A 10,858-nucleotide genomic window follows, 5' to 3' on the forward strand; every position below is an offset into this window, starting at 1 on the left:
AAAACATAATAACAAATTTTCTTCACTGCCTTACCAAACTATATGCATAAACAAATTTGGCCTTCAAAATAACAATTTATAGCATCAATACTTCAAAAAAGTGTCATAACTTGCTATAATTTCAGCTAAATAATTTTTTATAGGCAAATGGCAACATCACACTGTACCACGCCATAATATAACCACAGAGACATGTCTAAATAAGTGTTTCACATAACTAACAAAAGAAACTAATGCATAATCCCTATATTTTACTAAAGTTTCTCTTTTTCTTCTTCTTCAACAAAACTACATAATTCGTCATGACTTCTCTTTCAAAATGACTTCCTTTTTTTAGTGTAAAAGAAGGTCAATCAACAGATTCAACATGCACACCTCCCTGAGCCAACAACAGAGGAAAAAAATACAATTAAGCAATGAAATTAATGGGAAAAAAATCATAACTTTGCAATAAATTAACTGGAAAAAAACAAATCAAGAATTCATTACGTGAGTTCTAGTTGACTGCTTTGTTAAGTTCAAATCCATTTGTGAATCTACCCAAATTTCTGGATGATAAAATTTAGAATAATCCCACAAATCATTATTTTCAGCTTGTTCTCTGACTGATCTGGAGATTGATTTGAAGAAGCGTCAACAACCTTTTTGAGCACATAGAGATGCAAGAAATTTATAAACATTAGAGGTATAAGGTGCAATGGTTTTGGGATAAAATGCAGGATTACTTATCCTACGATTGGATGAAGGCATTACTTAGTCCCGAAATGATTTAAGTGATGGAATTAGTTATCATCTATGGTGGAATAACTAATCGTTGGATTAGTTATCCCGGAATAACTTATTCTAGTTATTCTCAACCAAATAACCCCTTAAGAGTAGATGCCTCTCATGTTCTACACAGACAATAGACACAAACACATAATGCTGATTCAAACAATGGAATATCCCATTCAAAAATTAGCAAAAAATAATCTAAATTTTAAGAAAATTACTCCAATAACACATTGAGTATTCAAATTATTTCACAATCTAAACTTCAAAGATTGAAAAAAAAAGATTGAATTTTACCTCGTGACGATCTCTTTGGTCGACATCAAAGGTATACAGAGGCTAGGGATACAATCTATTCTGCAAATTCATTAATTTATTCGTTGAAGAACCCACAATTTCCTCAAAGAACCAGAGGATTCCATTTTAGAAGTTGCCTCAGAACCCTAGAAAATTTTTTCGGGCAGAAAAATATGCCTCTTTGTAATCTTCTTCTCGGGTAAAAAATTGGTGGTTTAAAAAGTTAAAAAATTTATTATTAAAAAAGAAAAATGTGACATGGCATTCTATTAGAAGAAATAATGATGTTGATATTATGTCAAGTATATTTTGAGGAAAATAGAAATAGTTGGGTGATATTATGGTCCTAAAAAAACAAAAATGATATTATAAGGCAAATTCCCTAACATGGATGACTATTTAGGGAATTTACTCCCAAAAATGCTAGCTATTATCACAATAACAATCTCAGAAATTCATCAAATTTTTCTATGAAAAGTTATGAGATGCAATATATGAAATGTTTTTTTTTTTGTTTCAACTCTTGTTATCTTATTCTATTTTCCTCTTATTTTTATAAATTTTAGTTTCATAAAAATATCAATAATTTTTTTTAATGAAAATAGTCTTCCCTAGGTAGCATGATCTATTAAAAAATTAATATTCTACTGTTATATTATAATTCATAAAAAAAATGAGTTGGACACATAATGGATCATTCTCTTAAATTAAAATTTAAAACTAATTAAGGTTATCATATTATTTTTTCGGTGGGAGTATCATATGAGACTTTTGTAATGACTAGAAGAAAGTAGTACCCATTTGGATGAACTTATTTTAAGTGTTTTAAAGCCAAAAATAGTATTTCGGTAAAATTTTAAAAATACTTTATTTTAAGCTAAAAAGACATAAATAAGTCAAAAAGCAAAAAAAAAAAAAAAGAAAAGCTCATCCAAACGGGCATAATTTTTACGTAATGAATTAAAAAAATAACTTTTGTGTATTATTGGTGGAATTTACTCACGATTAGAAGCGCGCCAGCAAACTTTCACGAAGACTTTACTATAAGGTCAAAGTGTACGAAAATGATTAGTTTATTGTTATACTTTGCTGTTTCGGATTCCTGAAGACAAAGAAATAGAGCAGGAAACTACCACTACACTTGAGTTGCAACTTATCTTTCTTTGTTTTTGGTGAATACGACTGCAACCAACCGAATATTCATTAAACAAATTATTTCTAGGTAAATCATTTCTTAAAAATTTATTAATATCCATATCAATTTGCTGTTTTTCTTGCTTATGATTCAACAAACAGCCTATGCTGTTTGACTGAAAGAACTTCAAGTTTTGGGTCCGTCCTGTGCTCTGGTTAGTGAACTTGAAAAATGTTTGCAAATAGTTTCCTGGATGTTGAAGGTCCTTCTTATCAGGTTCATGTTACTTACTTCTATGTCTTCGTTATTATAGTACCATACCATTATTGGTACTGTATTTGATAACTGCTTATAATGTTAATAGGCTGTTAAGAAAATTTTGGTTGAAATTAAGTCCCTATATATACTAGCTTTGTATCTTAGTGAGTGTTACATGTACGTCTTGCAATTTAAACTGATACTGTCTGTTTTCTTTCGATTCACCTACAAGTTAAATTGTCTAACAACTGACACAGATAACCTTAGGGACCCTGATCATGATACTGTTAATTGTTAGCAATGAACAATTATACTAGTCGTACTCTCTCGACAGTTAACAATTTAGTCATTTCATTATTTTTGACATCTTTTTCTTGCCTACATCAAGATCTGATTAAAAATCTGATCTTTAGCCTGTTTACGAGCAGTTATTCATTCACATGAGTGCATGATGAGATCAATTTCCTTAACACGCAATTAACTCATTTGTAGAACTTGGACCAATACTTAGAAGACGAGAATGAGGATGTGGTTCGTGCTATTGAACTCTCTCTTCAAGAATCAAAGGGAAAAGAAACATATATAGGTGGTAAGGGTAAAAAATGTAGCCTTTTCAATCTCAGCTTTCTAAGCTAAATGTTGTTTCAATAAGAAGTTTGTATTTTCAGCTCTAGCCAATAATTTTCAAGATTTTGGAACTTCACTAGGTTATTTGCCAGTAGTCTGATGTATAGATTTGGTCATTTTCTGTCAGATTTGGAATTTCCCCAGAATGATGAAGTAGAAAAAGTTGCACAAGTGCTTGAAGAAAGCACACTATCTTCTGCAGATTTGAGGTAAATATGGCCTGTCGTATCAAAACTCTCATTCCCTTACGACATTCCTTCATATTAGTTAGACTTATTGTTATAATGAGAAACAAATATTTCCATATTGGGTAAAGATTTGGCATAGTTTTGACAAATTTATGAAAACAATGACACCATTATGAGAATTTTTACTCTTCATCAACCACTGTGCTACTCCTTAGCTGCTTCGATAATTAGTCTGTGAAGATGTAAAGTCTTATCAAGGAAGTGATCTTAGATTTGCATGTAGCAGTCATCGCAAGTATATTTTTTAAGCTGTCTTTTCTATGGAGGAAGTAATTTTTCGAAACATATTTTTCGTGACATGACCTAGTTTATGGAAGATGTTTTCCAGTGTTGGTCTGCTGAAAAGAACGCCTGTTCACAGTCAGTATTATTAGCAAAACAAATAGTGTTTGGTGGAACTTGGAGTATTTAAGATTGATGTTAATGTCTTAGTGTTGGTTAAAACAATGATATGAAGCTACGAGTTGAGATAACTGTGAAGGAAAATGACTTCCCGCCCAAAAGTAAGGCAAGTGAGTATCCCCATTAACTTCTGGAATATCTATTCCATAATACCAAACACGCGAATCTTGGTTCCTGAACAGTTAATATGCACAACCAACCGACTAAATCAGGCAATGATAATATCCGATTTAACACCTGTGCAATGATTTGTAAAACCACACCAGCTCCATGTACTTCAACTTCTAAATATGCAATATTCCATCAAGTTCATGATATATTGTCTAGTTTTCTTTAGGTTGCTAAAGGAGCCTCCTCTAAGAGCGCATGCCCAAACAAGAATTACTGTTTCATATGGTAGTTCATGTTTTTAACACTTAAAACATAGAATTACTGCTTCATATATTAAATTTATCTTTGATGTTGTAACGTAGTTATTTCTTATGTCTTATTTACCTCCCTTTGTCTGCAAGCTGATTAAGTTTAAGATCAGATATTTGTTTGCTAAAGCTTTACATCATTGCAACACCAGCACCGAAGGCTGCGAACTGAAATGGTGGAAACTATTGAAGGAGCTTAATCCATCTGTACATACATCAAAGTAAGTGCAACCCAATTCAAGTGCTACTACGGAAGTAGTTCTAATAACTAACTCCTTGAGAAGGTTGTTTTTCGATTTTGGAAATAATAGCAAGCAGTATTTCCAAAGTAAAACAGTTCATGATTATCACATTTTCTTATCTTTTCCTTTCCATGTGACATTATAATTATTGATAAACTAATTCTTCAATGAACTAAATCATTGAGAAGGCTGTTTCTCGATTTTGGAAATAATAGCGAGTAGTATGAGAAAGTAAAATCAGTCACATTAATGATTAACTCAGTGTATTACTATTTTCGACTTTTCCAGGTTTCATTACCAATTTCTCATTCTGAAGTATCTTTTACCTTACTGTTTTTGTTTTTGCATTCCATTTAATCTAATTGGATTTGGTATGCTTTTGTGACTTTGTAGGGGCAAATCATGGTGGCGAAAGAGTAGCAAGCGGTGCAATACTCCTGTTTGTGATGTTTGCGAGGAACAAGTATGTGTTTTTTTTTTCTTTTCGCTTCAAATCTTTCTCCCTTTGTGCACTTTATAACCGGTCCTTTTTGAAATAGTTTATCGTTGTAAACTGTAAAGATGATTACAAACCATCTGAATGAGTTAACTGATGCTTCTATTATGTTTGATTATTGCCTTTTAACATCATAGATCTTGGTACAGATTTGCTCGGAGTGGTTAAGGTGTACCTACTGGGGACAGTCTGTCTGTAAAAAGCATACATCTGATGGAACTCCTTGGTGCTGTGCCTGTTCGAGATTTAAGGTTTTTAAACACCTTCTATATTGTTAGGTTGAAGATGTTCCTGATTGAATCTATGGTCAGTAATAAAATGAAGTAAGGTAAAAGATGAGCTGACTGGATACACAGAAAAAAATATGAGGTGTTATTCAATAATTAGCTAGTTCACTATAGCACCTTGCATGTTTCGAAAATTGGCTGATTACTGACCTCTCAATAATAGATGTCAACTTAAGCATCTACTTCCTTCAAATTTCTTACAGTTGCTCAACTTTTAACGCGATAACACAGAACTTACTCACCTGTTTGCAGATAGGAGACATCAGGTATATCACTCTCAGTGATGGTCGACAACTTTGCCCTGATTGTTGTTATACAGCAGTGATGGATCCTGAAGACTGTAAGCCCCTTCTCGATGAAGTGCACAGATTTTTCAAAGGATTAAACATGAAGATCAGATATTACATTCCAATTCTTCTAGTTGACCAAGAAGAGATAATCAGAATCCATAAAAAGGTGTGTAGAACATGTGCCAACAGTCAAGATAAAATTATTTTTACTTTACATTTGTAGTAGTAGTGATAACATTTGGTTGGTTTCGCAGAGCATACTTGGCTCGACGATTTATGAGAAATTTGAACTGGACGCTGTAACTTATGTGAGTATAACTGTTTCTACTATAGGTTTCTGTTAGATTGATTGATGTTTTCCGCAATATAATAAAAATTAGTACACTTTTTATGGTTCACAGTCTAGCAGATAAAAAAGGTTGAAACTAGTGAGTTCAGATAATTATATATTGCATCCGCCTCTGTTCGATCTACTCTCTCATTTTGTATTAAATTCACTTATGCTAGGTTTCAAAGTCGATACAAAGGGGTGAAAATGTTGAAGTGGTGAAAGAAGTAGAACAACTACTTCCAGGACGCAAAGTGAGATCAGTGCTGCTTTTATATGGCTTTCCAAAGTAATCTTCTTCTGAACTTCTACACTTTCACATACTTGTTCGTCTGATGGATTCAGTATAGAACTCCGAGCAATTTTCAATTTAGTAAATTTTTAAGAGAGTGAATAGGATAATCTCTCTCAGGCTTTTCATCTAGTTAGGTTAAGCAAATAGGCTATTTCAGCTTTGAATTGTTCGCGGTCTTCTTTTCATGCAGCCCAATTTGTTATCTACAAAACAATGCATCTTAAAGCGAATATGCATTTTTGCATTCTATGTAATGAACAGTCACTAAATTCTATTAGTATCATCAGCCGAAGAAGAGAAACTGACTTAGAATAGTAGAGATGTTACTCATTTTGCTCTAAAAATAGATTTCCCAATTAACAGTATCTATCAGAAAATCAGCATCATTAACAACCGTTTCCAGCTATTGTTTTCCCCCAAGGGAAGGTTCTTACACATTTCTCTTCCCACGAGTTACCAAAATTGAGACATTAAAGAAATATTGGATGGTTATGAGTGGCGGTTTCAGATGTTGCTGTATGATTTTCTCGACTTAGATGGAAGTTATGAAAAATGTTCTTTTTAATTTGATTCCAATTTTAAATAATGTGTAACAAGTTCCCTACTTTTGTTTTATGTATGCATCAATGCTCTCTGTAAACAGGTTGTTCATAGGATCAACTTTGGCTCATGAATTGATGCACGCCTGGATGCGCGTTCAAGGTGGTGTTCCAACTTTTCACTATTGATGCATGCTGCCTTTTTCTTGTTCAAAGTAAAAAGAACTTGAGTTTTATGCACTATCAATGTATAGAGATTTTACACACCATATAACAAACTTGATTTAATGACTGAAAAATAGAGGAAACAAGCTTGTGAACAGGCACACTCCTCATGAATGTCCTCCTTGTTTAGTTCAGCAAACCTCCACCCCTACTGAGAGGAAATTTATCGCTCTTTTTTTACGATTTTCCTCTCATATTTATAGGGTACAGAGGACTGTCCCTAAACATCGCAGAAGGTCTTTCCCAGGTTATGGCTCACAAGTGGCTAGAATGGCAATCTTTCACTGGTGATGACTACATGAAGGCTGCAAGTGAAAAAACTCAGTTCTTGAGAAATCTGAAAGAGTTTCTGAAATATGGAATTGAGAAAAGGCATTCTGAGGCATATGGTCATGGATTTAGAGAAGCAAAATGGGCAGTTGAACGTTATGGTTTAAGATACACACTCGAGCATATAGCTCGTACAGGCAAGCTACCTGAATGACTTCTCAGGTGATGTTAGTTTTCGCGTTAATTCATCCATCATTGCCCATTGGGAGTAAACTGATGTTTCTCGGACAAACATTGCTGCGAAAACTTGTAAAAAAAAATTATGTGCCTTAGCTTGCTGAAATACACGGGTAATACAAAGGAGACAAAAATCTCCGGCAACCCATACGGCCATATGTATACACATTCACCAACCAAATTTCCCTTGTTGAGCAGATGATAAATTTGGCTTGTTTCGTAGTTCTATTTCTAGCTGTTTTTCATTAAGTTTTTTTTTTTCGGTTTTATTGCTACAGTAGAATTTCATGTGTCATGCATCTATTGTATTGGTGGTTGACGAGATTTCATTTAATTACGAAGCAGTACCGCAATAGCCTAGTTTTGAATGGACAGATATATACTCTACAAAACAACACAAGTGGAGGTAGAATTGTATGGAGCAGCAAGAATAATATGCATTATTAATTTTTGGCACACTAGGCAAACTGAAACCAGCTGGAAATTTCGTAATGATATTTAAGTGTTAATTGATAAGAAACAGAAGAGGGATACTTACTGATCCCAAATGATTAATGACATCCTTAGCAGTCTGCAGTCTCCACTAGTCCATTGCTATGCAGGACTGTTTACATTTTCACTGCTGATACTAATTTTTAATGGTATATATTTTTCTCTAAAAAGTTTTCATATTTCCAAGAAAATAATTTCATGCAAGAATATTTTCGTAGAAAATGACTGATATCAAATGCTTTCGCTGCAGCTTTTCTCAAAGTCACTTTCTTCTCCTAACGTCACCTTTAATATACCCAAAGAAAAAAAACAACTATTCGGAAAAGACTTGGATTATTTGTTGGATTCCATTAATGTGCTGGTGATAGCATCCATGGTTATATCCTGGAAAGAGAGTCAAAGAATTGTGGCAATTTGATATAAGTTGACTTATTAATATCATAATTAGTTATAATCTGCTAATTTTGAGTAATAAATCAATTAAAGTTCTTAACATTTAATCTTGAAATTAAGAGGTTTATTACATATCTTTATTACTTTCTTTATTCAAATAACTCTCTTCTTATCCAATCTTATGTCCTACTTCACGGCTCAAACCTGTTCGTGGTCTATGGCCGAAATCAAATGGAGACCTTAACTTTTTAAGAAAAATATTTTAATAAACTCTATTTTAAAATTATATAATTATTTTTTAATTAATTTTTACTAATAATATAATTAATGCATTTAATTTTTCTTAAAATATAGTATTTATATATATAAACTTCTTCCAATAATTCTTTCTTTTTATATAAATACTTTAATTTTTTTATAAATAATATTTATTTATATTTAAAAAATTTATAATATATTATAATTAAAAAATGAGGCCATTGAGGGCCTAAGGTGGTCGTCTATATTTTTTAATTTTTTAGAAGGTAGAGCCGCCGCTGCCTACTTCACAAATTTTGAAAGTCAATTCTTTTCTTTAAAATTAATTTGACAGATGGTGGTCTATGTGCATGGAGAGGTACTAATTAAGTATAAAACAAACTACTCAGGTAAAATATCATTGCAATTTGCAAATGGTACAATCAACCACGAGCAGTAGTAAAAAGGTTAAAAAGAAAGAAGAAGAAAAAAGAATATATATTATTTTGTTGAGATTTTGTGAATATTTTATGTTAATTTTTTACCGTATATAGAATATTAAGTAGGCGTTTGGCCATGAAAATCAGATTTAAGTTGAGTTGAAGTTGGGTTGGAGATGAGTTGAAGTTGAGTTGGAGTTGGAATTGTGTTTTACCATAAAATTTTTGAATGAATTGTTTTTGAATTTTTTTGAGTAAATTGGAGTGTAAAAAATAAAAAGTTGAATTCTGAAATTTTCTTAATTTTACGGCTAAACATTTTAACACCCCCTCAAATTAAATCAAGTTTGGGAGTTTACCTTATTTATATGGGAGAAGTAGAATCTTTTTTCCTAAAATAGGAGATTCGTATATACTTGTATATATACGGAACTAATGATAATTTAAAAAAAAAAACACTTCTTAACTCCTCCAAATTTTTCTCTGGTTTCTTCAACTATTACGTGCACAAATGATTATATAGTCTTGGTAATCTCGAAATTAAATACTTATATCATGTTTCTGCTTACTTTCGTTGCTTCTGCTTACAATATAATGTGAGTTTTTCCCCCTCATTCTGTCTTTAGTCTTTACTTATTATTCAATACTTTTCTGGTAGGTTCATTCTTCAAAAAATTTAAATAAATGATATGTGATATTATGTAAGGACAGAAGATGATACAATCTATCTGTTAATGATGCAAGTATATTTCAATTCATGCTTAAAATGACAGATTACATCAACAATATATACACAAAGCTAGACACAAATAATTTGAAAATCTAAAAAATACTGCTATATCCTTCACATTTACTATCATATCTTGACATTTACTACCTGACATATCTTGACACTCCCCTCAAGCTGGAGCATACATGTCATATGCTTCGAGCTTGCCGCAAATTTATTCAATCTGAGCTCCTCTAAGGGATTTAGTAAGAATATCTGCCAATTAGTCATTTGAATCGACGAAGCTGGTGGCAATGCACCCGGACTCAATCTTCTGCCTAATAAAATGACAATCCACCTCTATATGTTTTGTTCATTCATGAAAAACTGGATTTGAGGCAATATGTAGCGCAGCCTGATTGTCACATATAAGCTTCATTTGATTGAATGCAACACATTTTAACTCTTGGAGAAGTTGTTTCAGCCAAATAAGCTCACATGTAGCAAGGGTTATAGCTCGATATTCAACTTCTGCACTAGATCTGGCAACAACATCTCGCTTCTTACTTTTTCAGGAAATTAAATTGCCTCAAATCATGACGCAATACCCAGAAGTGGAGCGTTTATCAGATGGAGAACCTGCCCAATCCGCATCAGAATATCCAACAATGTCTGTGTGGCCTTTGTCTTCATATAACAATCCTTGTCCTGGAGCTTTTTTGATGTATCTGAGGATGCGAATCACTACATCCCAATGATCTTTACATGGAGCTTGGAGAAACTGACTAACCACACTTATTGTAAATGAAATATTCGGGCGTTTTATAGTGAGATAGTTCAATTTACTAACCAGTCTTCTATATCTACCAGGATCTTTCAATGGCTCCCCTGTCCAGAGACGAGTTTGATGTTTGGATCCATAGGAGTGTCAATTGGTTTGCAATTTGACATGCATGACTCCTCTAATTTGTCCAAAGCATATTTTCTTTGTGAGATGGCAATAATTGTTTTGAATTGTACTACCTCAATACCCAAAAAAAACTTTAACTTCCCCAAATCTTTAATTTGAAAGTGACTGAACAAATACTGTTTTAGCTGACATATTCCTTCTGGACCATTTCCAGCTAAGACAATGTCGTTAACATAAACGATCAAAAAAATGTTCTTTGCTGGACCATTATGTCGATAGAAAACAGAGTGATCTGCTTTACTTTGAGACAT

At 32.7% G+C, this 10,858-nt stretch overlaps 2 protein-coding genes and 1 long non-coding RNA gene across 7 annotated transcripts; 1 reads left to right on the plus strand and 2 right to left on the minus strand.

The window, feature by feature from the left end:
- Positions 1-64: 64 nt before the first annotated feature.
- Positions 65-1,235, minus strand: LOC107879893. Of its 2 annotated transcripts, none has more exons than XR_001677131.2 (3): positions 1,069-1,235; positions 490-610; positions 65-379 (listed from the first exon to the last, which is right to left on the minus strand). It is a non-coding gene; the product is annotated as an uncharacterized LOC107879893 (long non-coding RNA). The 2 variants fall into 2 exon arrangements; XR_001677132.2 differs by having other exon boundaries at positions 490-641.
- Positions 1,236-2,166: 931 nt separating this feature from the next.
- On the plus strand, positions 2,167-7,742 carry LOC107840036 (protein DA1). Of its 4 annotated transcripts, XM_047394920.1 has the most exons (12): positions 2,172-2,290; positions 2,365-2,479; positions 2,954-3,056; positions 3,216-3,297; positions 4,271-4,378; positions 4,793-4,862; positions 5,045-5,146; positions 5,435-5,638; positions 5,727-5,780; positions 5,980-6,089; positions 6,739-6,797; positions 7,063-7,742. In XM_047394920.1, exons 2-12 carry the CDS (start codon positions 2,435-2,437, stop codon positions 7,341-7,343), a joined length of 1,218 nt encoding a protein of 405 aa, XP_047250876.1. In that variant the 5' UTR covers positions 2,172-2,290; positions 2,365-2,434; the 3' UTR covers positions 7,344-7,742. The 4 variants fall into 4 exon arrangements, with proteins under 4 accessions (XP_016539232.2, XP_016539230.2, XP_016539233.2 ...); XM_016683746.2 differs by having other exon boundaries at positions 2,167-2,479; positions 4,310-4,378; XM_016683744.2 differs by having other exon boundaries at positions 2,167-2,479; positions 2,954-3,050.
- Positions 7,743-10,226: 2,484 nt separating this feature from the next.
- Positions 10,227-10,858, minus strand: LOC124886697 (uncharacterized mitochondrial protein AtMg00240-like). Its single transcript, XM_047395625.1, has 2 exons — positions 10,738-10,858; positions 10,227-10,525 (listed from the first exon to the last, which is right to left on the minus strand). The coding sequence occupies exons 1-2, from the start codon at positions 10,856-10,858 to the stop codon at positions 10,227-10,229; spliced, it is 420 nt and encodes a 139-aa protein (XP_047251581.1).

This window comes from Capsicum annuum, chromosome 8 (assembly GCF_002878395.1).
Source record: "Capsicum annuum cultivar UCD-10X-F1 chromosome 8, UCD10Xv1.1, whole genome shotgun sequence".
Taxonomy (NCBI): Eukaryota; Viridiplantae; Streptophyta; class Magnoliopsida; order Solanales; family Solanaceae; genus Capsicum; species Capsicum annuum.

Coding starts and splice junctions, on each gene's coding strand:
- LOC107840036 (XM_047394920.1), top strand. CDS start 2,435: ATGTTTGCAAATAGTTTCCTGGATGTTGAAGGTCCTTCTTATCAG. Junction 2,480..2,953: donor TTGAAGGTCCTTCTTATCAG/GTTCATGTTACT, acceptor ACTCATTTGTAG/AACTTGGACCAATACTTAGA. Junction 5,639..5,726: donor TAATCAGAATCCATAAAAAG/GTGTGTAGAACA, acceptor TTGGTTTCGCAG/AGCATACTTGGCTCGACGAT.
- LOC124886697 (XM_047395625.1), bottom strand. CDS start 10,858: ATGTCTCAAAGTAAAGCAGATCACTCTGTTTTCTATCGACATAATGGT. Junction 10,526..10,737: donor AAATGGTCCAGAAGGAATAT/GTCAGCTAAAAC, acceptor GTCTCTGGACAG/GGGAGCCATTGAAAGATCCT.